The sequence below is a fragment of the Chiloscyllium plagiosum genome, chromosome 21, assembly GCF_004010195.1.
Source record: "Chiloscyllium plagiosum isolate BGI_BamShark_2017 chromosome 21, ASM401019v2, whole genome shotgun sequence".
Taxonomy (NCBI): Eukaryota; Metazoa; Chordata; class Chondrichthyes; order Orectolobiformes; family Hemiscylliidae; genus Chiloscyllium; species Chiloscyllium plagiosum.
The window spans coordinates 13,707,647-13,735,470 of record NC_057730.1 but is presented as its reverse complement, the minus strand read 5'-3'; the positions used below and the strand labels follow the sequence as shown (position 1 = coordinate 13,735,470).

General features: G+C 43.5%; 1 protein-coding gene across 6 annotated transcripts in view; it reads left to right on the top strand.

Moving 5' to 3' along the window:
- The window catches only part of slc29a4a (solute carrier family 29 member 4a), a 145,794-nt gene that overhangs the window by 84,849 nt on the left and 33,121 nt on the right, over positions 1-27,824 (top strand). For 4 of the 6 annotated variants that reach the window (XM_043711279.1, XM_043711278.1, XM_043711281.1 and 1 more), the window contains 4 exons: positions 11,868-12,102; positions 14,249-14,377; positions 15,904-16,017; positions 26,726-26,854. In XM_043711279.1, the coding sequence (XP_043567214.1) occupies positions 11,901-12,102; positions 14,249-14,377; positions 15,904-16,017; positions 26,726-26,854 (574 nt within the window). In that variant the 5' untranslated portion in view covers positions 11,868-11,900. The remainder of the gene's footprint in view (positions 1-11,867; positions 12,103-14,248; positions 14,378-15,903; positions 16,018-26,725; positions 26,855-27,824) is intronic. The other 2 variants (XM_043711283.1, XM_043711282.1) reach the window with 2 other exon arrangements.

The following is a 27,824-nucleotide window of genomic DNA, read 5'->3' as shown; positions in this document are numbered from 1 at the left end:
TGTCCATTATGTTAGGTGTTGGGGAATGGGTCTGGGTGGGTTGCTCTTTGGAGGGCTGGTGTGGATTTGTTGGGCCGAAGGGCCTGTTTGCACACTATAGGGAATCTAAACTAATCTAATCATGGAGCACGAGTGAGCACTCTCAGCTACCTTCCCCCCAACCCCACCTCCCTCCCATTTTTCCCTCCACCCCTGAGGCTCCCAGACTCATTCCTGATAAAGGGCATTTGCCCAAAATGTCAATTTTCCTGCTCCTCAGAGGCTGCCTGACCTGTTGTGCTTTTCCAGCACCACATTCTTGACTCTAATCTCCAGCATCTGCAGTCTTCACTTTTGCCTATCTTTTCTTGGTGTCAGCTGTGGCTTTCAACTGATAAAGAGAGACATTTTATAAGTGAACCAGCCGCCCCATGTCTCTTGCAGACCAGTGTGAACATCTGAAGAACGATGACTAGCAAGATCAGATCCGGAGACAGAGAAAGAGAGCGAGGAGGGGCACTTTGAGTGTGAGTGAGTGAGTGTGTGTATGTGTGTGTGTACATTACATAGTACATTCCCTTAGCTACCAAAACCTGGTCTGCGCTGGGTCTGCAAATCAGATAAGTTGCAGAATTCTGTGTACGTCTTCTAAAATCTTTAACCTTTGTGAATACCTCAGGAATAGCGGGGCTTGGTTTCTAATGCACTACTCCAGTGAGGTGTGACACCATGCTCTTGAACAGCTGCTTGTTCTCCTAGTGCTGAGTTGTGTCTGGGTGGGGCAGGTTCACCAATATTTGGCATTTCCTACATTATATCCCATGTTGTAGTTTTAGTTCTCGTATTTCCCAATCCGTCCACTCCCAGCTATTTATGGTCGATTTGCTTGTCTGATTTGCAACCACTCCCTTAACTCTACCTGCCACCTTCAACCCTGTGTCCTCCTATCTCCGCCTGTCCATTGGAGCCTCTTTATCACTGCTGGCTTCCTGGCCACACTGATAGCAGGTGCTCACCTCACAGGAAACTGTGATCAAATGCAATGATCTTGGAAAGAGCAGGACCCTTGATAATTCCAGGTCTACCAAGAGAATTACTTTTTGGGGCAGAGAGCAGGTTGGGTTGTCAGAAAACAAGGCGCCAAATTCATTTGCATCATTTATTTGTCACCCAAATAGTGTGTGCACTGGTAGTATTCTTCCAGGAGTACTTGAGCCTGGAAAAGTCCCAAAGAATTGGAAAGCTACCAATATAATGCCCTTAATCAAAAAGAGAAGGAGACAAGGTAACTAGAGGACAGTTAGCTTAACGTCTGTCATTGTGAAGATGATCGTGTCTATCATAAAGAATGTAATCACAGAACATTTAGAAATACTTAATATATCAGAATCAACATGGCTTTAGGAAGAGGAAATTGTGCTTGAGGACTTTATTACAGTGTGTGAAGACAAACAACTAGTATCTACGTTCAGTGGGTAATTGGGTAGGCAAATATTTATTTGAAAAGGAATGGAGTATAAAAATTGGAAAGGCTTGTTAAAACCATATAAGGCATTAGTCAGACCGCAGCTGGAGTACTGTCAACAGATTTGCTCCCTCATCTAAGGAAAGATATACTGACATTGGAGGCAGTCCAGAGAAAGTTCATTCTGTTGATCCTAATTATGGAGGAATTTTCTTAAGGTTGAGCAGGTAGCATTTGTTTTCATTGGATTTAGCAGGATGAGAGGAGACCTTATTGAAACCTACAAGATTTTTATGGTACATGACAGGGTAGATGTGGAGAGGTTGTTTCCCCTTATGAGACAGTCTAAGACCAGAGGGCATAATCTCAGAACAAGGGATCATTCATTTAAGACAGTGATGAGGAGGAATTTCTTCTGTCAGATGGTTGTCAATCTGTGGAATACTTTACTGCAGAAAATTTGTTGAGACTGTTGAAGTACGTTCAAGACTAAGATAGACAGATTTTTGTTTTATCAGTAAGGGAGCTGTAGGTTACGGAGAAAAGGCATGAAGGTGGAGTTGAGGATGATCAGATTAGCCATGGTCTTAGTGAATGCCAGATTTGATGGGCCAAATGGCCTACTTCTGTTACTGAACTTTATGGGTCAATGGATGAAGCCAAAGAGGAATTCTGCTGTAGCTTTGATCAGTTGTTGCCCTATGTCCCCAAAGATTCTCCTTAATGGTTTTCATGCCAGTGTTGGGAGGACACAAGTATCTGAAAGGGTGTGGCTGGGAAGGAAAGGGTAGGGAAGGCAGACACCATGGAGTCCTCCTTCAAATGCAATGCCTAAAGCAGAGTCTGGTAATAAGGAACACTCCATTTCATCAGAGAGAGAAATACAAAAGCTTATGGCCACACCCTTGCTCTGGACATTGGCACTTGCTTGACCAAGCTATCACCCAAGTCAGGGATTGCAAGGACGCCTAGCCAATCTAGTACAGCAAGAGCTGGATACAAATGTCAAAATGACTTGCCAGCATAAATTTCACAAAGGAAAGTTTTGTTTGAATTGGATTCTTTGAAGAAGGAGTAGTTAAGGGTTCTATAGTGGATGTAATTTATCTACTTTTTAAAAAGACCTTTGACAATTTCTTAGATAATGAATAAAGCCAGAGAATGGGAAATGACAAGCAGTATATATAATAGCTAGCTTGCTTCAAGAGTGTAAATGTACACTGAAGCAGTCTGAATGGCAGAACGTAGAAAATAAAGGCGCACTGGAATCATTAAAGAGTCAACAGTTGTTTGCAATTTATATTAGCAATTACAACCTTGGAATCAAAAACATGGCTGGATTTAATGATCATGCAGGTGGGCCTGTCCAATGGCTCTATGGTTATTTCCAGGTTTCCTGACTATAGTGATTGAAACCAGGTGGATCTTCTTGACTATGAGATCCTTTATTGGGGTTATTAACCTGGGCCAATCAGGTAGCCTTGGCTGAATGATATAAACTGGAGATCGGCTACGTTAGAGCCCGGGTGTCCTTGGAGAAGGAGCACGCGGTGTCGACCAACACCCTGGAGTTGTTCAGGGAGAGGTGGGCGCTGCAGGGAGTGGAGTGCATCATTTCTCCCTCCAACTCTATTTTGATTTAGTCCCTACCCTCCCCTTCACTGTTTTGATCACACAGCACTGTCCCTTGATGTGAAGGGCAGTGTTTGTCACTGGCCACCCGGGTGTTTTCCTATCTTCCTGGTGGTGGAAATTGAATAAAGATTCGTGCACTTTAAAAAAAGAAAAAAAGAAAAATTAAAAAAAGAAAAAAGAAAAAAAAAGAAAAAATAAACTGGAGATCGGCTACGTTAGAGCCCGGGTGTCCTTGGAGAAGGAGCACGCGGTGTCGACCAACACCCTGGAGTTGTTCAGGGAGAGGTGGGCGCCGCAGGGAGTGCTCCCTTGTAAAACTGCTGTCTTTTGTGTACAGCTGTCAATGTTTTTTGTAAACTGTTTTGTAACTTGTTTAATAAAATATAACCAGGAGATTTCGAAAAAAAGAAAAAAAAAAGAAAAAAAGAAAAAAAAATAAACTGGAGATCGGCTACGTTAGAGCCCGGGTGTCCTTGGAGAAGGAGCACGCGGTGTCGACCAACACCCTGGAGTTGTTCAGGGAGAGGTGGGTGCTGCAGGGAGTGGAGTGCATCATTTCTCCCTCCAACTCTATTTTGATTTAGTCCCTACCCTCCCCTTCACTGTTTTGATCACACAGCACTGTCCCTTGATGTGAAGGGCAGTGTTTGTCACTGGCCACCCGGGTGTTTTCCTATCTTCCTGGTGGTGGAAATTGAATAAAGATTCGTGCACTTTAAAAAAATAAAAAAAGAAAAATTAAAAAAAGAAAAAAAGAAAAAAAAAGAAAAAATAAACTGGAGATCGGCTACGTTAGAGCCCGGGTGTCCTTGGAGAAGGAGCACGCGGTGTCCACCAACACCCTGGAGTTGTTCAGGGAGAGGTGGGCGCCGCAGGGAGTGGAGTGCATCATTTCTCCCTCCAACTCTATTTTGATTTAGTCCCTACCCTCTCCTTCACTGTTTTGATCACACAGCACTGCCCTCTGATGTGAAGGGCAGTGTTTGTCACTGGCCCCCCGGGTGTTTTCCTATCTTCCTGGTGGTGGAATTTGAATAAAGATTCGTGCACTTTGTGTCTAAAAAAAATAAAAAATAAAATAAAAAAGAGAATGAAAAGAAAAAAAAGGAAAATAAAATTAAAAAAAAATAAACTGGAGATTCAGAGAGACTCCTAATTTCAGGGACGCATGGAACCATGGAAATGGCTCTACATGGTTACGAGGCAAGGTCAACGCGAGGGTTAGGTCCTGTGACATACAAAGGTCAAATAGTTGAGGCAGTCCTGAACAAACATGTGGACCACCTGAAAGCTGTTACCTTGGGGCAGGAGCAAAACAAACGTGGCCCCTCAGAACAGCCAGAAGGCCTCCCAGAAACTGTAGGTTCTCCCCCTCTGTCGAGCATCGAGGAAACCTCAGAGTCCAAGATGGATGCAGCTTCAATCCTGTTACCATTGGACGAAGAGGAGGAAACTCTCCTGAGACTGGATGCAAGAGATAGGCAACGGTCTGGTACATGCCGCTTGCATCAGAGTCCGAATCATAAGCACTAGACCTGGGGTGAAAATATCCCCGGAGAAGCTATCAGAGAAAGACCAGGTCTACATCCCTGGACTTAGTGGGGGTAGGGATGTAGTGATTGGAACCAGGTTGATCTCATTGATTGTAAGATCCCTGATTTGGGCTGTTAACGTGGCTGATCAGGGAGCCCTGACTGACAGATATAAACAGCAGATTCAGAGAGTCTCCTGATTTCAGGGACTGAATCCTAGATGGCTGGCCACAGCCAGTGTGCTGTGCACGTGTAAATAAAAGGTAACTTGATGACAGGATACTGGCCTCTGTGCAGTCATTTCAATGGTTAAAAGCAAAACAGGCACCAAACCGGTCAGCAGGTTCCTGTGTCTTGGAAGGTAATGGTCCTACCTTTGAAGGCTGTGGCCGATTGGAGGTTGGCAACTCTCCAACTGGTAGTGCTACTTGGAACAGTGGCCATTGCTGGTATTCCAGTAGACCCCAGGTTGAGGAACAACTGTGCAGCCTGGAATCTAGAAAACAGGGTGAGGTCTCTCCAGTGCAAGTCATGACTTTGCAATATCCCAAAGCACTTTGTAAGCCAGTCAATTAATTTTTGGAATATAGAGTTGAGCTAACTTCATGGATCTTTAAGAAATCGAGATGCAGCAGTCACACCATATTTCTGACAGTTCCCACTTTTGCCAATGGGGAATGACAAACCTGAACTCAGCAGAACAATTTGAACTCACTGCTAAATGCAGGCAGACCCCATTTTGGCTGTTACAAGTGTTGTAAGCGCAGTTATTGTAAATTTATGAAGTACACATAAAGGCTTTTGAAAGGCGAATAAGGTCTGTTTTAGTGTCATGATCTGAAGGAGGATTTTTTTTCTAAATCACCCACTCCTTAAACTACAGAAAACATCTGGCAGTGTTGTCAGTGATTGTTAAATTATATCAACTGGTGTGACACATCTGTCCATGCAACAGTTGCTGACATTTCCCTAAATGTTCAGTTGCAAGTTTCCAAAGCTAGAATAATCTCAGTGGGTAGATCTGAGTTCATGGTTTGATTGACAGGGCAAAAATTATTAAAGGATGAGCTATTTTTGATGCATCAATAGAAGTTTGCTGTTATAAGAGATTAGGTAATTGATAGTTAAAAGATTCAAACAGGCTTCAGGAATTGAAGTTATTTCACTGTCGAGTGTATAGCGGGAAAACTGTATTAAATTTCTTGAAGTTTATTTCATGTAATTTCCACATGGTTGCTGAGGTCTGCTGGTGGTGAATACTAAGTGAGTTGGTATGGAGAGTGTGAGGGAAAGTTGAAATTGGAACGACATGAAGAGAATACAATGAGCATGGGAAGGGATGTGGGTTGACGGCTGAATACAACCGGGATTAAATCATTGTATTACTACTGCGATCAAGCCCAAAAAAAACAATCAGGCCTTCAAACTAGATTGCTTCAGTTGTAGCTCAGCCTGCTTCCAAGGTGAGACAAGAGTATGGTGCTGGAAAAGCACAGCAGGTCGGGCAGCATCCGAGGAGGAGGAAAATCGACATTTCGTGCAAAAGCCCTTCATCAGGAATGAGACTGGGTGCCTCGGGGCAGAGAGATATTTGGGATGGGAGTGGGGCTGGGAGGAAGGTAGCTGAGAGTGCAATTGGTGGATGGAGGTGGGGGTAAAGGTGATAGGTTGGAGGGGAGGGTGGAGTGGATAGATGGGAAGGAAGGTGAACAGGTGGGACAGATCATGAGGACAGTGCTGAGCTGGAAGGTTGGAACTGGGGTAAGATGGGGAGAGGAGAAATGAGGAAACTGGTGAAATCCACATTGATGCCCTGGGGTTGGAGAGTCTCGAGGCTGAAGATGAGGCGTTCTTCCTCCAGGCATTGGGTGGTAAGGGAGTGACGATGGAGGAGGCCCCCAGGACCTTCGTGTCACTGGCAGAGTGGGAGGGGGAGTTGAAGTTTTGGCCATGGGGTGGTGGGATTGATTGGTGCGGATGTCCCAGAGATGTTCTTTGAAGTACTCTGTGAGTAGGTGTCCTGTCTCCCCAATGTAGAGGAGTCCGCATCAGGAGCAACGGATACAGTAAATGACGTGTGGAAGTGCAGGTAAAACTTTGATGAATGTGGAAGGCTCCTTTGAAGCCTTGAACGGAGGTGAGGAGGGAGTTGTGAGCACAGGTTTTGCAATTCCTGCGGTGGTAGGGGAAGGTACTGGGAGGGGAGGGTGGGTTGTTGGGAGGTTGTGGTCCTGATGAGGTAGTCGCGGAGGGAATGTTTTTACGGAAAGTGGATAGGTTTGGGGAGGGAAATATATCTCTGGTGGTGGGGCCCATTTGTAGATGTTGGAAATGGTGGAGGATGATGCAATGTATTGATGGGGTGGAGGTTGGTGGGGTGGAAGGTGAGGACCGGGGCGGGGTTTCTGCAGTTATTGCGGTTGGAGGAATGTGGTTCGAGGGCAGAGGTGTAGGACACGGATGAGGTGCGCTGGAGGGCATCATTAACCACATGGGAGGGAAAATTGTGGTCTTTAAAAATGAAGGCCATCTGGTGTGTTCTGTGGTGGAATTCGTCCTCCTGGGAGCAGATGCGGTGGAGGCGGAGGAATTGGGAATATGGATTAACATTTTTGCAGGAGGCAGGGTGGGCGGAGGTGTAATCCTGGTAGCTGTGGGAGTTGGTGAGTTTGTAGAAAATGTCAGTGTTGAGTCGGTAACCGTTGATGGAGATGGAGAGGTCCAGGAAGAGGAGGGAGTCATCAGAGATGGTCCAGGTGAATTAACTGTTCAACCTCCTCTTGGGCGCACGAGGTGGCGCCAATGCAGTCATCAATGTAGTGGAGGAAAAGGTGGGGAGTGGTGCCAATGTAACTGCGGAAGATGGACTGTTTCATGTAGCCAACAAAGAGACAGGCATAGCTGGGGCCCATGTGGGTGCCCATGGTGACCCCTTTCGTCTGGAGGATGTGGGAGGACTCGAAGGAGAAACTGTTCAGTCAAACAAATGAGAGTGTCAGTGGAAGGGTCCTGGTAGGCACGTCAGGAGAGGAAAAAACAGAGGGCTTGGAGGCCCTGGTCATGGCGGATGGAGGTGTAGAGGGATTGGATGTGCATGGTGAGGATGAGGTGCTGGGGCCAGGGAAAAGAAAGTCTTGGAAGAGGTGGAGGGTGTGGGTGGTGTCCTGATGTATGTGGGGAGTTCCCTGACTGGGGGAATAGGACAGTATCGAGGAATGTGGAGATGAATTCAGTGGGGCAGGAGCAGGCTGAGATGATAGCTCGGCCGGGGTAGTCAGGCTTGTGGATCCCTAGACACCTCTACACTGCTGAAGCCAGGCGCCAACTTGAAGACACCTCCTCCTACCGCCCCTTCGACCAAGACCTCACCCCCCCGCCATCACCAAACCATCATCTCCCAGACCCCACACAACCTCATCACCTCAGGGGATCTCCCATCCACAGCTTCTAACCTCATAGTTTGAGAGCACCTACCTCCTACCCAAGATCCACAAGCATGACTGTTTCACTGATATTGTCTACAAATCCACTGACTCCCACAACTACCTGGATTACACCTCCTTCCATCCTGCCTCTTGTAAAAATGTTGTCCCTTATTCCCAATTCCTCTGCCTCTGCCGCATATACTCCCAAGAGAACCAGTTCCACCACAGAACACACCAGATGGCCTCCTTCTTTGAAGACTGCAATTTCCCCTCCCACTTGGTTGATGATGCCCTCCAGCGCATTTCATCCACGCCCCGCACCTCCACCCTCGAACCCCACCCCTCCAACCGCAACAAGGACAGAATCCCCCTGGTCCTCACCTTCCACCCACCAAACTCAGTATACATCGCATCATCCTCCGCCATTTCCGCCACCTACAAACGGACCCTACCAACAGGGATATATTTCCCTCCCCAAACCTATCCACTTTCCGTAAAGACCGTTCCCTCCGCGACTCCCTGATCAGGTCCACAATTATCTTGCATTGCTGTTGTCTGGCCACACTGATCATCCCTCCAGTGTAAACGCATTCTTCATATTAATCCCTTGACATAAAGTGGACTATTGCACTGTATTATATAAACAAGACCGAAGTGGATAGAAGTCAGGAGATTGAAAATTAGATTATTTCAATGACAGGAATAAAACAAACTGCACTCTTGGAAAATTGGATATTTCTGAGGTCCCAGAGTTCAATATGACATTCTGAGGCCAATTTTTATTGCTTCAATGAAAGCCACTTTTAATAGGTTTTAAAAGGTGCCAACCATAGGTTAAGTGATGTATTCAAATGTGTGGAACCATCTGAATTTTTTATACTTGTTTTACACTAGTTTTGAAATACCAACATTGCTGAATATCAATAAATTATTATTTAGATCAAACATTAGAACTTGCAAAATTCATTAAAATGAATAAAGGGCTCTCACTTGCTAATTAACAGTGGGAAGGTTGTTGCAAACAGCTGCTCCCCATACATATTTTATATTACAGTTAGATAAAGCAACAATGCCTTCATTTTAATTATGTAAAAGCAAACATTTCAAGCTAAATCTACATGACTGTCTGCAATTAGTGTGGAGAGTGCAACACTTAACAAGATGTTAGCGTGCATCTGTGTCAAATCTAGACTGTAAAATTATACTTTGAGAATTATATGCTTGTTTACACTTCATTTCAACTCTATTGGACCAATCTTGCATGTGCCTGTTTAAATATTTTCTTCTGAGCTGCTTTTGTTTAGGCTGTATGTGTGTTAACAGGTACTGTAATGCTCCTGCTGTGTGGCTGCACAGTGGATTTCTGATAAACAATAAAACTAATTTTCTTTTTCAACTGAAAATGAGCAAAAGATTCAGTCATTACAATTTAATATACATGGCATTAATGTGAAAGGAATGTGGAAAAGATAGAAGTTTACTATGCTCATTACGATCAATGATGTGGAGGTGCCGGTGTTGGACTAGGGAGTACAAAGTTAAAATCACATATCAGGTTATAGTTCAACAGGTTTACTTGATGAAGGAGCACTGCTCTGAAAGCAAGTGCTTCTAAATAAACCTGTTGGACTATAACCTGGTGCTGTGTGATTTTTAACTCATTACTATCAAATTAGCAAAACCTATCTGTGCTTTTAAACTTAGCAAACCTGGAACTGTTCATTGGATCTAATTTGTGACCTTTAGTTTGTATATCCCTGACGGTGCTCCTGGGGCATGTGTTCCCGGTGGGAGCACAACTCTGAACAGCAGGAAGCACAACTTTGTGATTCAACTTTCATTCTGCAGTTGTGGGTTTTTTGAGAAGGCCAACTATTGTCGCCCATCCCCAATTGCCTTTGAGAGGGTGGTGGAGAGCACCCTTTTTGAACCACTGTGGTGTATGTACCCCATAGTTCTGTTAGGGAGGGAGCTGCAGAATTTTGATCCATATATTTATTGTTGATAAATGATTAGCAGCTAACTTTATATTAATAGGCATCTGTGGGACCAGGAGAGTGCTGGTTGATCAAGTATTCCAAATAATCAAGAGATCCACAAAATCAATGTAAAAACACACATTGAATAATAAGAAATATAATGCAGGAGGGGGGGTACCCATCACTGTTATACTTTATTTACAGCATAGAACACTTAAAAATAATGCAACTTTGCCTTATTAATAACATTTACCAGCAGAGAGCCTTCTCACCCACACCCTGAACCGATTACTTGAACATTGTGGAGATTTTGAGGAGAATTTGACTTGGAATTGAATCAACTGTTGATATTTCATTTGACCATTCAATTGAACAACAGACATATTTACATTGAGGTAAATAAATTAAAAATCTACAATAATTGGACAGAAAAGTACAGTATTATTTACAGTATTTGAGGTATATAATCTTTGCCTGGTTATCGAGAGTGGTGTTTTTTAAATGCCAGTTAAAACAACGTTTGCTGTAGTTTTGAGTGACCATTGATGGTTTATGATGTGTGGGGAAACTTGAAGATGTTAGTTTTCCCTTATCTTTCCAGATGATACAAGTCATGGATTTGAGGAATGCTGTCAGACAGTAGTACCTGGACAATTAACCTTCTGGGCAGCCAATCCATGAGAGCTTCCTATAGAGTAATTCCAAAATTTTTGCACAAATTCTAAACTGGTAAATTTGGTTTCAAGACCAATCTAGTGAATTGTGAGGTTGTTCATTCAGGAGTTCTTCTATACTACTATGGCAACTTTATCAAGATCCTCTTTATTGTAGATAAAATAACCTGCATTTTCATAGCACCTCTCACAATCTCAGGATGCGATGAAGTATTTTACAGCCAATAAAGTGTCAACAGTAAATTTGGTTATAGCAAGCTCTCTCAAACACAACAAAAATTTGACCAAATAATTGGATTTAGGTGTTGAGAAAAGGATAAATGTTGATCAGAACATTTCTTCAGATAGTCCATAGGCTTTCTTACCTTCTGCGAGGATGGCATGTGGGACCTTGGTTTAAGAGTGCCTCTGACAGTGCAGCACTCCCTCTGTGCATCATGGGGAGTGTCATTTTATTAGGTTTCTAGATTGGACTTGAACCCACAACTTTCTCAATCATAAAGTGGAATGTGTTTAATGCCCAGCCGTAGTGATGCAAATGGGGTCAAGAGGGAGAGGGGTAAGCTCTGAACAAATTTCTTCACAATGTGTGGAAAGATGAAATTGTTAATTGAAGAAAAGGGTGGGCGAGCAGTGACTAAATGAATATTAGACGCATGGGGCACATGGAACCAGGTTTGCAAATCATATGATGCGCATACAACAATATCTTGCCCCCTCTTTTCGACTTGTGATTTCTCCCTCTCTGCCACTGACTCTGTATGAGGAGAGTAACTCATGCCACATGACCGAGTCCCCTCCTTCTTTAAGACTAGGTTTATTTCCCATCCACTACTCTCTGCACCACTGAGCTTACTGTATTCCACTGATCAGCTGTGAATTTCTGATTAAATCTGAATTCCTTTGATTAAGTTCCATATTTGACTTGAAGAAGCATTGATTTGTTCACAGCTGACTTTATTCAACATTTGGATCTGAGATTAAAGATGAAAGTAAAAAGCCTGTTAACTTGGAGACTAACTGAAACCCCTGGGCTTCACATCTTTCACCACTAGGCTTGTCTGGACCAGATAATCCTTTTCCTGAAATTACTTTTGTACGCAGGCAATTACAACTGATTTTAAAAATGCTTGACGTTGTGATTAAACAACTGCTGAATGTTTCTGTTCTGCCCCTAGGAGGTTTTATCTTTCTGGTGAAGAAGATTGAGGATGGCTGCCCTGGGCACAGAAAGTTTCAGGAGTGGCACACCAGTCCAGACGCCAGAGGGAAATGTGGTGATGAATTTCAGCTTTGATGGCTACCCATTGGAGGAGGAAGAGCCTCAGACTAAAGAGAGACAGAGACAGGGCAGTACAGGCATGTCCATAGTCAATGAACCAGGTGATACCCGTTGTGTGTGTGAGAGTGACTGTGAGTATGTTGTTTCCATTCATTCTGGGGATGTGTGTTCAATTCAAGTTTTTAATTGCTTGTTCAGAAATTCAGAGCTATATCATTTAAAATTGCACACAAAAGAATAGTTAACAAGGGCAAAAAAGCACCTCATGAACGATGAGCCAAGTAAAATCCCATGTTGACATGGTGCAGTGCCGTCCTATGTGCAGGTGCACAGCTAAGCAGGGTTACAAAGACAAAAGCCAAGCGGCTGAGTTCTTTCCGGGAAGGCAATGTTCATGAAGCAAATAATCCAAGATTACTCAAACCATATGCCCACGGTCATCCAACTGCCTTCTGTATTGCATATCTTAATGTCAGCTGTGTTACCATCCTTATTTCAGCATCAGCCCTAAACAGAGACAAGGTCAGCATTTATTGTCTGAGCATATTACAGGCGGTGATAAACCCCATCCTTACTGCCCTGAAGGACATTAATGATATTTTATGGCCACCTACTTATTCCAGCCAAGGCCTCATGCCTTTTCACACTAGTTTTCCCCAGTTTGTAGTTTTAACTTTAATCACTTCTATTGATCAACATACTAATCTCTTTTATGGTGAAGCTCCTTTTTTTCTTTTGCATTGCCTTCTACTATGTTCAAAACTCAATGTCTTAAAGGTTTTAAAATGTTAATGGTCAATAAAACTCAGTATTTGTGAATCGTTGCGATGTAATTGGTTCTGAAATTCATCCATCTTCAAAATGATGAAGGCAATGAAAATAACTTAAAGCAATTTCAGATATTCCTGCTTTTCTGTGTTTTTTGGAGATAAAATAATGGAAAAGTGCCGATATTCTTGAAAGCATTGTTAAGCCCTATGAAAACTGAACTCCAGAGTTGGTCATTCTCTGTTTGATTCCACTTCCTGAGCCTAGTTACTAACCCAGAAAGTCCCCTAATTCAGTACAAATCAACAATCAATCAATCCCAGGACCTTCTCATCTGGATGGTTATTGTCACACCACTTGCTGCATTTACCTACACAGCTATCAGCACACCAAGCTGCAGGATGAGATTACAGGAGCAGTTTCCCCTTTCCACCAGCTGGTAGTCAGGATGCAGCCCGGTCTAGATATTAATAAAATGTTTATTTTATAAAAGGTTGCCACTTTCTCTGAAGGGCACCCTCAGATCAGAGCCCAGCCTCTCACTGTGATCAGTCTATTCAGCACATTCAACTCCTTGCTGAACTTTCTGAATTATTGATTGTGATTCACAGCTGTCAAGAAAGTGGCAAGTCCTTTTGTTGCCCATCGGTTTGATGGACATAAGCCCGGGTACACCAGCGGGGAATGTCTCAGACCTCTCACGGCAGTCAGTCAATAACGTCACATTAGACCGAGACTGGAAGTTCAGAATCCAGTTTGAAAGGAAATCTATCGGCACCACTTTATACATGTGCATTTTCTAATGATGCTCCTTGATTTAAAACAAACAGCACATGCAGGTCAGGATCTGACACAAAAATAAAATAGGATAGAAAGCCTGACCAAGGCTGACAAAGAGAGAGAAGGAAGGACACCTATATTGCCTTAAGAAAGAAGCCAAGCTGAGGACTGCGCTAGTTTAGGGTTCGACAAAGAAGGATAGAGGATCCTCCTCCAACTCAGAGGAGGATGAGGGTAAGGTTGTGGGGAATGGAGTTGGGGGAGATACAGGGTAAAGGTCAGATGGTTTAAGAGGAATTGGGAGTAAGGGGAAAGCTGGGGGTTGCAATCGCTGACAACAGGACAGTTACTAAACTGTTGCTAATCCCAGCTGGAACCAGACTGTTGCAAAAAGAGAAATTGATGGAGAAACTCAGCAGGTCTGGCAGCATCTGTGGAGAGAAAGCAGTTTTGAGTTTCTCCAGCATTTTCTGACTTTGTTTCAACAGCCACTGATCTCTGCTTTATGGATCCAGACTGAATCTGGCTGTGACAGTGGGCTATGTTCATCTTCCCTTTTATCCAGTTGGTGTCTGCGACCCCCAACATAACACTTTCCCATGAATAGATGGCTGAGAGTGCAGGCTTGAGTGCAATTGCTCCTACTCCATTGCTACGTGAACAACAAAGAGGATAGAGCAACAACCTTAAAGCAGGGCTCTAATCTTCTCTTATGCCTTTACATTGCAGATGTTGAGTCACAGCCCAGGGACAGCTATCATGGCATTTACTTTGCGATGCTTTTGGCTGGAGTTGGATTCTTACTGCCTTACAACAGCTTCATCACTGACGTGGATTACCTTCACCAAAAATACCCAGGTGCAGTTCCTGTGCAAGGAACGATACACAAGTGTACGGGACATTACAGTCATCAAAGCAGCTTAGGGTGATCTGCCTTCCCTACCTGCAAGTTCTCTAGATCAGGAAGGTATCTGGTTTGATCTGTGCTCATAGTTGATCTCAAACAAGATACATCAAATGGCCAAATCTGCTCAGCTTCCTCTTTTGAGTAACCACAGGGACTTACAGCTGATGTCTGGGTGGGGTTTGTGGCTCATGCCAGCTCTCACAAGATGCTGCGGACATGAGGTATAATTGTGGGGCAAAATACTGCAGTCTCTCTGAAATGGAGATAGAACGAGAGCTACTAAACCCTCTCAGTGTATCTTAAAAGCGTTAATTACCTCATCTCTAAAGATGGATTAAGGTAATGTTTCTTGCCTTACTAGTCTGTTTGTAACAATATATCTCAAAAGTTAATGGATGAATTTCAACAAAACCCTGCCACCCAGGCAAGGTATAACCCAAGGAAGAACTGATTAGTTTTTGGTGAAGATGGAGATCTAATCCTGGAATTTTTTAATGGATGAGAAAACCTTAGGAAGTAGGGTGTATTAACATTTTTTTGAAGAACTTTGTTGGTCGGTTTGTTCATATGTTCTCTTTTCTTTTTGAAATGTGGTGGGTTGCCCCAGATGCTATGGTGTTATTCCTCACAGCTAACCAAAGAAGAGTAGAGTTTTCAGATTAGGTTTTTGGAGGCAAAATGGCCTGAAGCCTCCTCAACGGGATAATGATCCTTAATAAAAGGATTTCCGTTTTTAAGCTTTGTCATTACAGTGCACCAACTTGACAGAGAAAAGCTTTAAGGAAGAAATATATCATTGAAATAAAAGTGAGTTTTCAGGTTGTGGTGGAGATGTGGTCTCCACTGAGTGTGTTCCTCACTTGGATAAGCTTGAATGAGAGATGCTCAGCACTGTGTCAGTAAAATGGGATTCTGCTGTTCATAATGCTCCTTAACATTGCCACAAAGAAATGATATCAGCGAATCATGTACCTCGGATTGGTCTTCCCCACTTACGTTCCAATTTCCTGATGTTTTTCTCATGTACATGTTTCTGCTAATGCCTTTGTGTTAAAATTATTGGTCAAATAATCAGATAAGTATTGCATTTCTGCTGTCAATCTTTGTAATGCAACTCTATTTTTGCAAATGCATATCTTTCTCTCTTCCCTCTCCATCTTCTGCTCCTTTCTCTCTCCTATTTTTCCGGCTCAAACATTTTCTTTATCTCACTTATTATTTTTCTCTTTTATTTTCTCCCCTCTTTTATACTTGTCTTTCTGCTTTTCTCCAGTATTTTATCCATACCATTTGTCTTTCCTCAGTCATCTCTTTTCATTCCCCTCCACTCCTTGAAGCAAAGCTTTCAGAAGTGGTAACCTCTAAAGGAAGATCAAGGATTAAATTGATCTCCGTTGTTCTTGAATCTCTTTCTGCAGTGGCAAGACAATTCGGTGGCTGCCTTGTAATTGTGTTCTGCCTTTTCATTCTGGTGCAGGAACATCCATTGTGTTTGACATGAGTCTCACATACATCCTTGTAGCGTTGGCAGCTGTGATTTTGAACAATGCACTGGTGGAGCTGCTGAGTCTGCACACCCGCATCACCGTCGGTAAGTGTGGAAGCATTGTTGAGCTTCACGGTTCCAGACTTGTACCATTGAGCATGCTGTGTGCTCGTTCTTCAGGCACTACCAGCGTCTCGTAATAGAACTCAGACATCACTGACTTGCTTCGAATGGTAGACTAGGGCAATGAAGAATTACCGTAAATGGTAAAGGGCTCTTCTTGTGCCCAGTTCTCCATTGTTTCAGAGATTATCATAATATCTCCCAACAGGCCGATTAGAAAAGATCTAACCATAAATGGCCAGCTGATCCATTTCATTGAACCGAACTCTGTGACTGAGAGCATTGAGAAGGTTGGAGAGTGCAAAAGCTGGGGTGGCACTGTGGCTCAGTGGTTAGCACAAATACCTCACAGTACCAGGGACCTGGGTTTGAATCCAGCCTTGGGAAACTACCTGTGTGGAGTTTGCACATACTCCCTGTGCCTGTGGGGGTTTCCTCTGGGTGCTCCGGTTTCCACTCACAGTCCAAAGATGTTCAGGTTAGGTGGATTGGCAATGCTAAATTGCCCTGTGAAATACAGGTTAGGCGGATTAGCCATGGTAAATGTGGGGTTTAGGTTTGGGTGGGATGCTCTTTGAAGGGTCATTGCAGACTTGATTGGGGTGGCATGGGATGAGTTGGACCAAAGGGTCTATTTCTGTGCTGTACATCTCTATGACTCCAAGCCAGAAGTTAAAAAACATAAACATCAGACCTGGTTCTCTGCAGTTTTTGGAGGAGTTGGGGATGGGGGTGGTGAGTGGATGTGAAATGTTGGGTGGCTACTCCACTATCGTCCTACTCCCCCACAGTGCTGTCTCTCCCTTTGCCCTCTCCGATCCTTCTTGAAAATCATTGGAACTAATATGGTCTCCAGTGACTCACTGGGAAGGATTTAATGACCCTGCGCCAGGAGCAGGCTGGGGAGCAGGGGAACTACATAACTGAGTGAGGAGCTGTGGAAGGACATTCCACCTTCCTGATCCTGCTGACCAACTACACCCCTGACCCCAGGATCTTCGTCTAAAGGGTCAAAGGGTATAAGGGGAAATTGGAGACAGGGAACTGAGTTGGATGACCAGCCATGATTGTATTGCATGGTGGAGCAGGCTCAAAGGGCTGTGTGGGTTACTCCTGCACCTATTTTCTATGTTTGCATAACAACCTGTTGACATCAGCTCCACTGCCCTCCTCCTTGGGTTCAGGTCTGACAAGGTGGGGTAATAATTACTCACCCTCCCCCAGCCCTCAACCCCATCCTCATGGCTCCTACCTAAGGCTTTTCAGTTTCTGGTTCTCACCTCTCAGTTCTTAATCTGAAACCAGTGGATAAGCTGGACTGACTCTAATGTGATGTCTGACAGGGTATCATCATGAGTTGACCCTAGTCTGACCCCTGATAACCCACTGTTGGGAGCGGAGATAGACAGCAGTGGTTATGTTGCAACTGTCTGCACACAGGAATCTAAAATGCCACTGGTCCAATAGCCATCTGAAATGAATCTTTAGTCTATTTTATGCTACATCTATAATCCCCATACCTTTAACTTTCTCTTGAATGTACTAAAGTGAAGTTGAATTGTGATTGTGCTGCTGATTGAAGAGACCAGGAGCAGGGGATCCAAGATGGTGGCGATCTGAGAAGATCGCTTTGCAGAGCTCCGCACTGCAGCACAAGCGGGACAAACTTTTAACCCACCCATCCTGGACCATCATGATATCCTGGGATTCTAGAAAGGTAGTGGAGTCCCAGGAAACTAAAAAAATTAACTTACCTGCATTTCTTGCCGTCCAGAGATGCCGAAGAAGAGAGGAGGAGCATCCGAGGCCCTTCGTGCAGGATCCTCGGACTCAATTACTTTCCAGGTCCTGGCGAAGGAGCTCGCGAAATCTCAAGATGCTGGGGTAAACAAATAGAGGAGAAGCTGGCCCCGATCTCAGTCATGCTGCAGAAGCATGAACAGCAGCTGGGAGACCTGGAAAATAAATTGGATGAGGTTGAAAACAGAGTCACGGTGGTGGAAGCTGATGCCAGTTCCTCTCTGGATAGGATCCAAGCCCTGGAGACACAGGCCCATAATTTGCGCGACCAAGTGGATGATCTTGAGAACAGGGGCAGAGGAAAAAACATTCAGATCATCGGTGTGCCTGAGGGTAAGGAAGGTGAGTGGCCTGCGGAATTTATTGAGGACTAGCTGCCGAAATTCCTTAACTTGGAGCTGGCATGAGAGACTTGAAGATCGAGAGGGCACACCGGGTCGCAGCACGGAGATCAGGTTTGGGTCAACGTCCTCGGTCCTCTCCTGGTGTGGTTTCTTCACTACAGAGCTAAGGAGATAATTGAGAAAGCTTCCAGAATCCAGCGGAAGGATCCGAAGGCCCTAATTTACGAAGGCTCTAAGATCATGTTCTTCCAGGACTTCTCAGCGGCAGTGATCCAGAAAAGAAAATCTTATGACGGTGTCAAGAGAAGACTGAGGGAGCTTGGGATTCAGTACTCTCTGAGGTATATGGCGGTGCTTTTGATCACCTTAGATGTATCCATCCATCTTTTTGACATGTCGGAGAAGGCAAGAGACTTTGTGGACAAATTAACCTAATCTGAACAATAGTATGTACAAATAGTAGTATTGTTGGTTATGTCTTTATTGTTTCTTTTCAAAAAAAAGAGAAAGTTCGGTTGAAGCTTTCCTTTCCTATATGTATTTTCTATTGGTAATAACTTGGTTTAAACTATGTTTGGCGGCAGTTGAGATGTGTACTTTCAATTTCTGAGTTACGTTATACCAAAGGATGGGTGAGGTATTTACCCCTTTTTTCTCTTAAAAAATCTTTTTCTTTTCTTTATTCATATTGCCATTTTATGGTGCATTTACTTTCTTTTCTGCTTGTGTTTGTGGTGAAGCTCTTGCTAGGCGATGGAAAAATGATTGGGATGGCCAGATGCCTACCTATGGGCAGTTTGGGATGGGTAGTTGCCCCTTTTGGTCAGGGGGCATGTTACCTTATTCAGCGCCGTAGGCACTTTATATGTTGGTTTATTTTTTGGTTTTTGTTGTCTTTGATCTTTGATATTTTTGTAGGTTTGTTAAATGTACTGGTTTTAGTTTATGTAGTCTTTGTTTGATGGATCATGCGACACTAAGGCTCAATGATTTGTGGTTCGAGTTCCTCCTCTCCTGAATCTGAGTGGTACTGCAGAAGGTTATGGCTAGTGACTTGATTAAATGGTGTACCTAGAATATCAAGGGAAGTCACTCACCAATTAAGAGGAAGAAAGTACTTTTGATTCTTAAAAAGGAGAAGGTGGATATTGCTTTGTTACAGGAGACACACTTGGATGATAGGGAGCATTTGAAACTACAGCAGAATGGCTTTGATCGGGTTTACTTTTCATTATTTAATACCAGAAGTAGGGGAGTGGCTATATTGGTTAGGAGGAATCTCCCATTTAAGTTACTAGACTGTGTTAAAGACACACATGGGAGGTTTGTAATTCTTAAAGCTTGATAAATGGGGAAGAATACAGTGTTTTAAATGTTTATTACCCTCCAGCTCATCCCCTCAAATTTCTGGTAGATGCGTTTTCTAAACTGATCAGTCTAGAGTCCTGGCATATCATTATCGGGGGAGATTTTAACTGTCTCCTGGATCCCATAGTAGACAGGTTGCCCAAAGGACCCCCAATACCCTCTGTACAAACTAAACAATTAGTGGATTTGTGTGTGGAGTTAAGGTTGGTGAACATCTGGAGGCATTTCCACCCTACAGGCAGGGACTTTACATTTTTTTCCAATCCGCACAGGTACCACACCAGGACTGATTTTTTTCTGTGGCAACCCTGGACTTGGTGACATCTTGTGTTGGTTAAGATTAAGGATGTTACGGGGGTTCGCGGCACTGGTGAATAGATCCCTTTATCCTCAAGGATAATTAGTTTGTGGAGTATTTCTCGAGGGAATTTCGCACGTTTCTAGACATTAAATCAGGCTCGGTTATTGGTCCATCTGTCCTTTGGGAAATTGCCAAAGCCTATGCCAGGGGGTTAGTTATTTCCTACTCTGCCAGTAGGAAGCGGCAGAAGGGTGAGCAGCAACGTCTCCTCGAAGCACGGTTGAAGGCAGCCATGAAGGCTTACTTTGACAGACCCTTGTTGGCCAAGCTACAGAGGTTCATGGCTCTGCGTTCTGCATTGAAACCCGTGCTCATGCAGACAGCAAAGAAGGAGCTTACCTTTGCAAAGCAAAGATTATATGAGCATGGTGACAGGCCAGGCAAATACTTAGCATATCTCGTCAGGAAAAGGAGTACCCCACAACACATTACGGTGATTAAGGAAGGGTCTGGGAAATTAATATGTGATTCCAAAAAGATTGATGTGGCATTCCAGAGATTTTACTCTCAGTTATACCAATCTGAGGGTTGTGAGGACGGGTGGGCCAAAGTGGAATTTTTTTTTAAGGATCTGGAGCTCCCGGGTGTGACCCCCAAACAAGAGTCCTTTTTCAATGCCCCCTTATCAGAGCAAGAGGTGTAGGAAGCTGTGAGGCAGTTTCAGAGTGGAAAGATGCCTGGTTCTGTCAGACTTCCCAGTGAATTCTATAAAGAATTTATAAGCATACTGTCAGGCCCAGTGCTCAATATGTTTAATGACTCATATAGCCATGATTGTCTCCTACCAATTCTGAGAGAGGCCAATATTTCACTTATTCTTTGTACAATGGGTAAAGACTTTGTTACAGTCGCCCTCTCGCTGCAGTCATCACCAATAGGGTACAATCAAGTAATTTTAACATGGCTGCCCCCTTTCTCCACTGCTTTTTACATTGGTGATTGAGCCATTGGTGGAGGTCATTTGTAGAGATCCTAATATATCAGCTCCAGAAGTAGATTCAAAATTACATGAGATTTTGTTGTATGTGGACGATGTGCTAATTTTTAAAATCAAAGCCAGCAGTTTCAGTGCCTCACCTGATACAATGCATCTGCGCGTTTGGCGCCTTTTCGGGCTACACGATTAATTTTGCTAAATCAGAAGCTATGTCTGTGGGTGGTCTTACAAAAGGTCTTGAGGGCGAATATCAATTCCTATTTAAGAGGTCACGGGCAGGGGGGGCTTGTGTATTTGGGCATATTCATTACTCCAGTTATGTATCGGCTGTTCAAAGCCAATTTTGTTCAATTATTTGATAAAATCAAACAAGACCTTCAAAGATGGGAGGCGCTTCCAATCTTGTGGTTAGTTCGGATAGCGCTCATTAAGATGAATATTCACCTCCGTTTGCTATACCCTATACGGATGTTCCCCCGATTTTCAATAAGCCAACATTCAGGAGACTGAACGGCTGGTTCAGCTCCTTTATGTGGCATTGTAAGTGGCCCCTCATTAAATTAGTTAAACTGCAACTGCCTCACAGACTGGGGGGAGTGAACCTCTTGGACGTTAAAAGCTACCAAATAAGCTCGCTTTTATCCTACGTGAATGATTGGGTTTGTGGGAACCCTCTTTCAATATGGTTAGATATCGAAGCCTCCCTGACAGGGTGCTCCTTTACTAGCTTGCTGTTTTTGGACAAAATGAGGACAATTAGGGAATATTGCCATAACCCAACAGCTATCAATACTGTTAAAGCAATTCAGCCGACGGAAGGCAATATTGGCAAGACATCCTCTTTTACACCTTTAGTGGGTATGCTGGGTTTTCAACTGGGGACGATAGATTCAGGATTCAAGTGTTGGGCAGCTAGGGGTGTGTCTTGCATGGGCGATTTATTTGAGAAAGACATAATGATGTCCTTTGATCAGTTAGCATGGAAATACGAGTTATCTAACAGGAGCCTCTTTTGTTATTTTCAAGTTATGGATTTTATTCAAAAAAGGACTACACTTTTGATTGATTCCTACAAATCTGACATAGAGAGGAGGGTGCTCAGAGTACACTTTCTGTCAGCACTTTATGTCATCAATTGGGGGATGTCCCCTAAAATGAGTTCTGCAGGGTTTGGGAGAGAGAGCTAGGTGTTGAAGTCTCCTCAGAGACATGGGAAAATACTTGTGAAAATGCAAGAAAGATATCAATTTGCAATAGGACCCATGCTTTACAGTTGAAGATTCTCCACAGGGTCCACTTGGCTCCAGACTGTTTGTCAAAATTTAAACCAGGGGTATTTTCAGCAAGGTCTGTACGGGCACTCTTACCCATTGTCTCTGGTCCTATGGTGGGCTTCAAACTTACTGGGGTGCTGCGGCGGGTAGAGAAGGACCCAATTTCTGCTCATCTGGGCCTACCCAGTGTGTTCCCTGCAGATGCACATCAGAAAAACTTTTCAATATCTTCACTTTTTGCGCAAGAAAGAATATTTTGAGGTTGGGTATCTGAAAACCCCCCAGGCCTGTTGGTTTTGCGGAAGATTGTTATGGAGCATATTCCCCTGGACTTTCTCACAAATATGGTACACCACAAAACTGACAATTTTTATAAGACATGGCAGCCCTTTTTGGAATATCTGGACACAGATTTATCTGCCACACTAACAAGAACTTTTACTTAGCTGTAACGATTGTGTTTTACGGTCCACTATCCAGGTAGGAGGAACTGGAGCAGCATGGTGGCTCAGATGGGGCTGCATGGTGGCTCAGTGGTTAGCACTGCTGCCTCACAGATCCAAGGGACCCGGATTTGATTCCAGCCTCGAGCAACTGTCTGTGTGGAGTTTGCATGTTCTCCCCGTGTCTGTGTGGGTTTCCTCCGGGTGTTCCGGTTTCCTCCCACAGTCCAAAGATGTGCAGGTCAGGTGAATTGGTCATACTAAATTGCCCGTAGTGTTAGATGCATTAGTCAGGGGTAAATGTGGGGAATGTGGGTTACTCTTCAGAAGGTCGGTGTGGACTTGTTGGCTCTGTTTCCGTACTGTAGGGAATCTAATCTAATCTAAACTGTGACTGTATGCGTGTCTTGTTTGGCTGAGCTGAGTTATTGCCATTTATTAGTTTGTTGTTGGTTATTATTTATTTAGTTTAATAGATGGGTTTTTTTATTCTGTATTTTTCTATATATATTTATACATTTGCACATGAGGGTGGGTTGGGTTTTTAAAAACTTTTTTTAACTTGATTTTTTTCTTATTGTTTTGAACTGTATTGTTTTGTATTTGTTGTAATATTAAAACATTTATTTTTTTAATAAAAGTATGTTTTTTTTAAAAAAGACCAGGAGCAAACTGTGAGAATACTGTTCAGATGAAGCTCTTTTACTGTACCATTGACTAAAGACCGACGAGAACATGTTAAGTCCCCTTTAAAATGTTAGAAGGTGCTTAATTATGAGACAAAATTTGACCCAGTACATGCTAAGGAGACATTACAACACTTACCAAATGTTTGGTCAAATGGAAAGGTTGTTAACGATTGTTCTAAAGGAGAAGAAGTAAGGTGGAGAGACCATGTTGGCATTTGTAAACAAGACTGAGGACTTTAAAACCAAGGAACTAATAGAACAACTTATATCGTTTGGAAGAATATTACCACAGCAACTGGTTAGTGTAAGTTTGAAGACCTTGAGTTATATTTTGCTGTTCCTTTTTTGGCTGTTTTCAGAGTATTGGGCAGTTGGATTAATTGTGCCATTCAGTAATTACGGCGGGAGGGAGTGCTGACTGTTACTCATTTAATTTGAGAAGACACTAGCCAAGCAGGAGTCCTCAAGTCACACCAAGGTATCAGCAACTTAATGGACGTAATCCTGAACCACAGCACCCCAGAAATAGCAGGCTAACACCCTGCCAACCCTCCACACCTCCCTGACACCCCTCCTCCTCCCCTTACCCCACACCTCCACCAGCTGCAGCTTGGAATTTGCTGTAAGTCTTGTTCTCATCCTTTGTGAGCTGCCTTCTACAGTTCATGACAATACTGATAGAGAAAAAACCTTCCAGCAATGGAACAAAAATTCCCAACCACCGCTTTGGGGTCTTGTTTAGCAATAGACAAATTCTTATTATCATAGAAGTTTATACAATCATGAGGGGCATCGATAAGGTGAATGGCAAAAGTCTTTTCCCTAAGGTAGGGGAGTTCAAAACTCGGGGCATATTTTTAAGGTAAGAGGAGAAATAATTATAAAGGGCATGAGAAGCAACGTTTTTACACAGAGTGGTTAGTTTGTGGAATGAACTGCCAGAGGAAGTGGTGGATGCAAGCACAGTTACAATGTTTAAAAGGCATTTGGATAAGTAAGTACATAAATAGGAAACGTTTAGAGGGATATAGGCCAAACACAAGCAAGTTGGACTAGTTTGGTTTGGGAACATGGTCGGTATGGACTAGTTGGACTGAAGGATCTATTTCCATGCTGTATTTCTCTATGACTCTATCGTTGTTCAAGTGCATCTAGTTTGCTTGGCTTGTTGACAAACTGGGCTCAAAAAGTCCCTGTTTCTTGACTAAATTAATGAGACCTGCATTTAGCGAATAAGATTCTCCAGCAATTCGATCTATAAGCAGCCAATGTTTGACCTGAGAGCCATTGATTTCCCTCAGTTCAACTTGTAGCAGATTGATTAATTATTACAATTCACTGAGAGTAGGTCTGGGCATGATGGTCTAACTGAGGTGTTTCAATGATTAAAAGATTCCATGGAGTAAATAGAGAGAGGTTCTTTCCTTCTGCACAAGGGGCCATCGTCTTCAGGCTGGTCTGAGGTGATTTTGCACAAATGAGAATGAAAATCTGGAACTCTGTCACTCTGTAGCCCCCACTCCTCAATGTTGTGTGGCTGCAGGCAAAGTAAAAGTTTCCCATGCGTGTCTCTGTTGAAACTGTCCTAGGTAGGGTGTGTTGTCCCAGTCGAAATGGTGTCCTTCTTCGTCTGTATGTAAGGATACTAGACGGTGATTAAGTTAGCAGAGGGCTGACCCATTGCTGGTAAGTGTCAACGACAGTAGGAAAAGCCGTCAGTTATCCCTTTGGGTGGCTCAGTTGCCTTCTAGGTTAGAGGGCCATCCTCCATCTTCCCAATGCTAATATAATAGGATGGTGATGTGAAGGTAATGGGCATTGCCCACCTCCAGCCCGTTCCCAGAGGGCTGGTAAAATCCAATATTTACATGTGTTTAAAAAAAATTCATTTGTGGGACATGGGAGTCACTGGCTGGGTGGGCAGTTATTATTCATCCCTAGTTGTAGAGTTATAGAAATATACAACATCAAAACAGACCTGTTGGTCCAACCCATCCATGCTGGCCCAGATATCCTAACCTAATCTAGTCCCATTCGCCTGCATTTGCCTATATCTTTCTAAATTCATGATGCCTTTTAAATGTTGTAATTGTACCAGCCTCCACCCCTTCCTCTGGCAACTCATTCGTTACATGCACCACCTTCTGCATGAAAAAATGTACCTCTTAGGTCCATTTTACATCTTTCCCCACTCTCCTTAACCCTATGTCCTCTAGTCCTGGACTCACCCAACCCGGCTGCTTACCCTATCCATGACCCTCATGATTTTATAAACCTCTATAAGGTCACCCCTCAGCCTCCATCGCGTCGGAGGCTGAAGTGTGACCTTATAGAGGTTTATAAAATAGCCCCAATCTATTCAGCCTCTCCCTATAGGTCAAACCCTCAACCCTGACAACATCCTTGTAAATTTTTTCTGACCCCTTTCAAGTTTCACAACATTCTTCCTAAAGCACAGAGACCAGAATTGCATACACTATTCCAAAAGTGGCTTAACCAATGTCCTATACAGCTGCAACATAGCCTCCCAACTCCTATACTCAATGTAGTTGCCCTTGAAAAAGTGGTGGTGAGCTGCTTTGTTGAACCGTTGCAGTCCATGTGCTGTAGGTTGACCCTCAGAGCCCTTAGGGAAGGAATTCCATGATTTTGACCTAGTGACAGTGAAAGAATGACAATATATTTCCAAGTCAGGATGGTGAGTGGCTTGGATGGGAGTTTGCAGGTGGTGGTGTTCCCAAGTACTGCTGCCCTTGACATTCTAGATAGAAGTGGTCAAGGGCAGCAGGTGCTATCTGAGGATCTTTGCTGAAGTTCTGCAGTGTGTCTTGTAGATAGTACATACTGCTGCTACTGAACATCCGTTTGGAAGGAATGGATGCCTGTGCATGTGGTGCCAATCAAGTAAATGGTGTTAAGCTTCTTGAGTATTGTTGAAATTGTTACACATAAAAAGAATGGAAGAGAACATGACCAATTGGACTATAAGTTACACAGCAAGTGTTTGACATGTGAGCACTGTGTCTGAGAGTGACTGGATTCCTGAATAACTTCATGTAAGCCTATGATTAAAAACCTTATCAATAAAGGTTTGTTAAAATAGAATATGGACAGTTACAATCAGAGAACATCCAACCTCCTGACATGAAAAAAATAGCCAGTTCTCTCCTCCATCCTCTGAGTCCTGCAGTTCTGAATTTAGCTAAACAAGTGACACTATAATAAAGGCTTTGGTTTTGTTGTTTGAGATAGAGACAGAGCAAGGATGAGACATCCAGTGTGAAATGTCTTGTTTGCCAGTTTATATTCTCTTTGACCAGGCGAATCTCTATGTCACCTGAATGCATTACTTTAGTTGTAGTAGAAATCATTATGAGAAAAGCAGAAAATCAACTGAGACCAGTGTTAATGCTGGTGATGGTATTAATATTGGCTGGGGATTAAACTGGGTTTTGTTTGTTTGATTGGTGGCAGGTTACCTGTTTGCTTTGGGCCCCCTAATGTTTGTGAGTATCTGTGACGTCTGGCTGGAGCTATTTACAGTACAGCAGGCATATGCCATCAATCTGGTGGCAGTGGGCATTGTGGCTTTTGGATGCACAGGTAAGGCTGCATTTCAGCTTCCCTTTGAGAGTCACTTGCAATTGTCATTACCGTTCCTCACCATGATTGCAACCATTTCTTCCTTGTTTATGCATTTTTTTCCAACTCTTTTGAATTGTCTCAATCTTCAGCCTCAGTGACTGGGACTGGAAACTAAGGTCAGCGCTATAATGAGGCAGTCAGCACTAATTCCAAATGGCCTCAAGGTACAAGAGAAAACCGGAAACACCACAGCCCTGGTGTCTCCCTCATTCTAATGCTGTCTTGCCCCTGCTCACCCACCTTGCACCACTCTCCCCTTCCCCTATTCACCCCAACCTTAAGCACCACATGGAAAATGAATGAGGAATGATGGAGCCTGCCATGAGTTTCTGCCATTCCTTGCAATGTTGTGCACACCTTTCATCCTGGTTTCATCTGAGCACTTCGATTAGTACGTGCAGATGGGCATTCAACTTTTAGTCTGTACACTGTGTTGTGAGTAATCCTAATGTAGCACTAAGCAAACCCATAAAGCCATCGCACATTAGTGATTTTTCTTTTCTCAGACACTTCATGCTGGGAAAAAGGAACGGATTTTGTTTAAAACAGAAGGGGCGAGACGTGAATGGAGGACAACCTGTGCTCTCCTCACATAACAGACTACGAATAGAACATAAGAAACAGCAGCAGGAGTAGGCCACCTGGCCCCTTGACCCTGCTCCACCATTCAATCAGATCATGGCTGATCTTTTCATGGACTTGGCTCCACTTACATGCCCACTCACCATAAATGTTAATTTCCTTGCTGATCAAAAATCTATCTTTGCCTTAAAAACATTCAGTTAATAGCCTCAGCTGCTTCACTGGGCAGGAAATTCCACAGATTCACAACCTTTTGGGTGGAGAAATTCCTCCTCAACTCAGTCCTAAACTGCTCCCCCTTATTCTGAGGCTATGCCCCCTAGTTCTAGTTTCACCCACAGTGGAA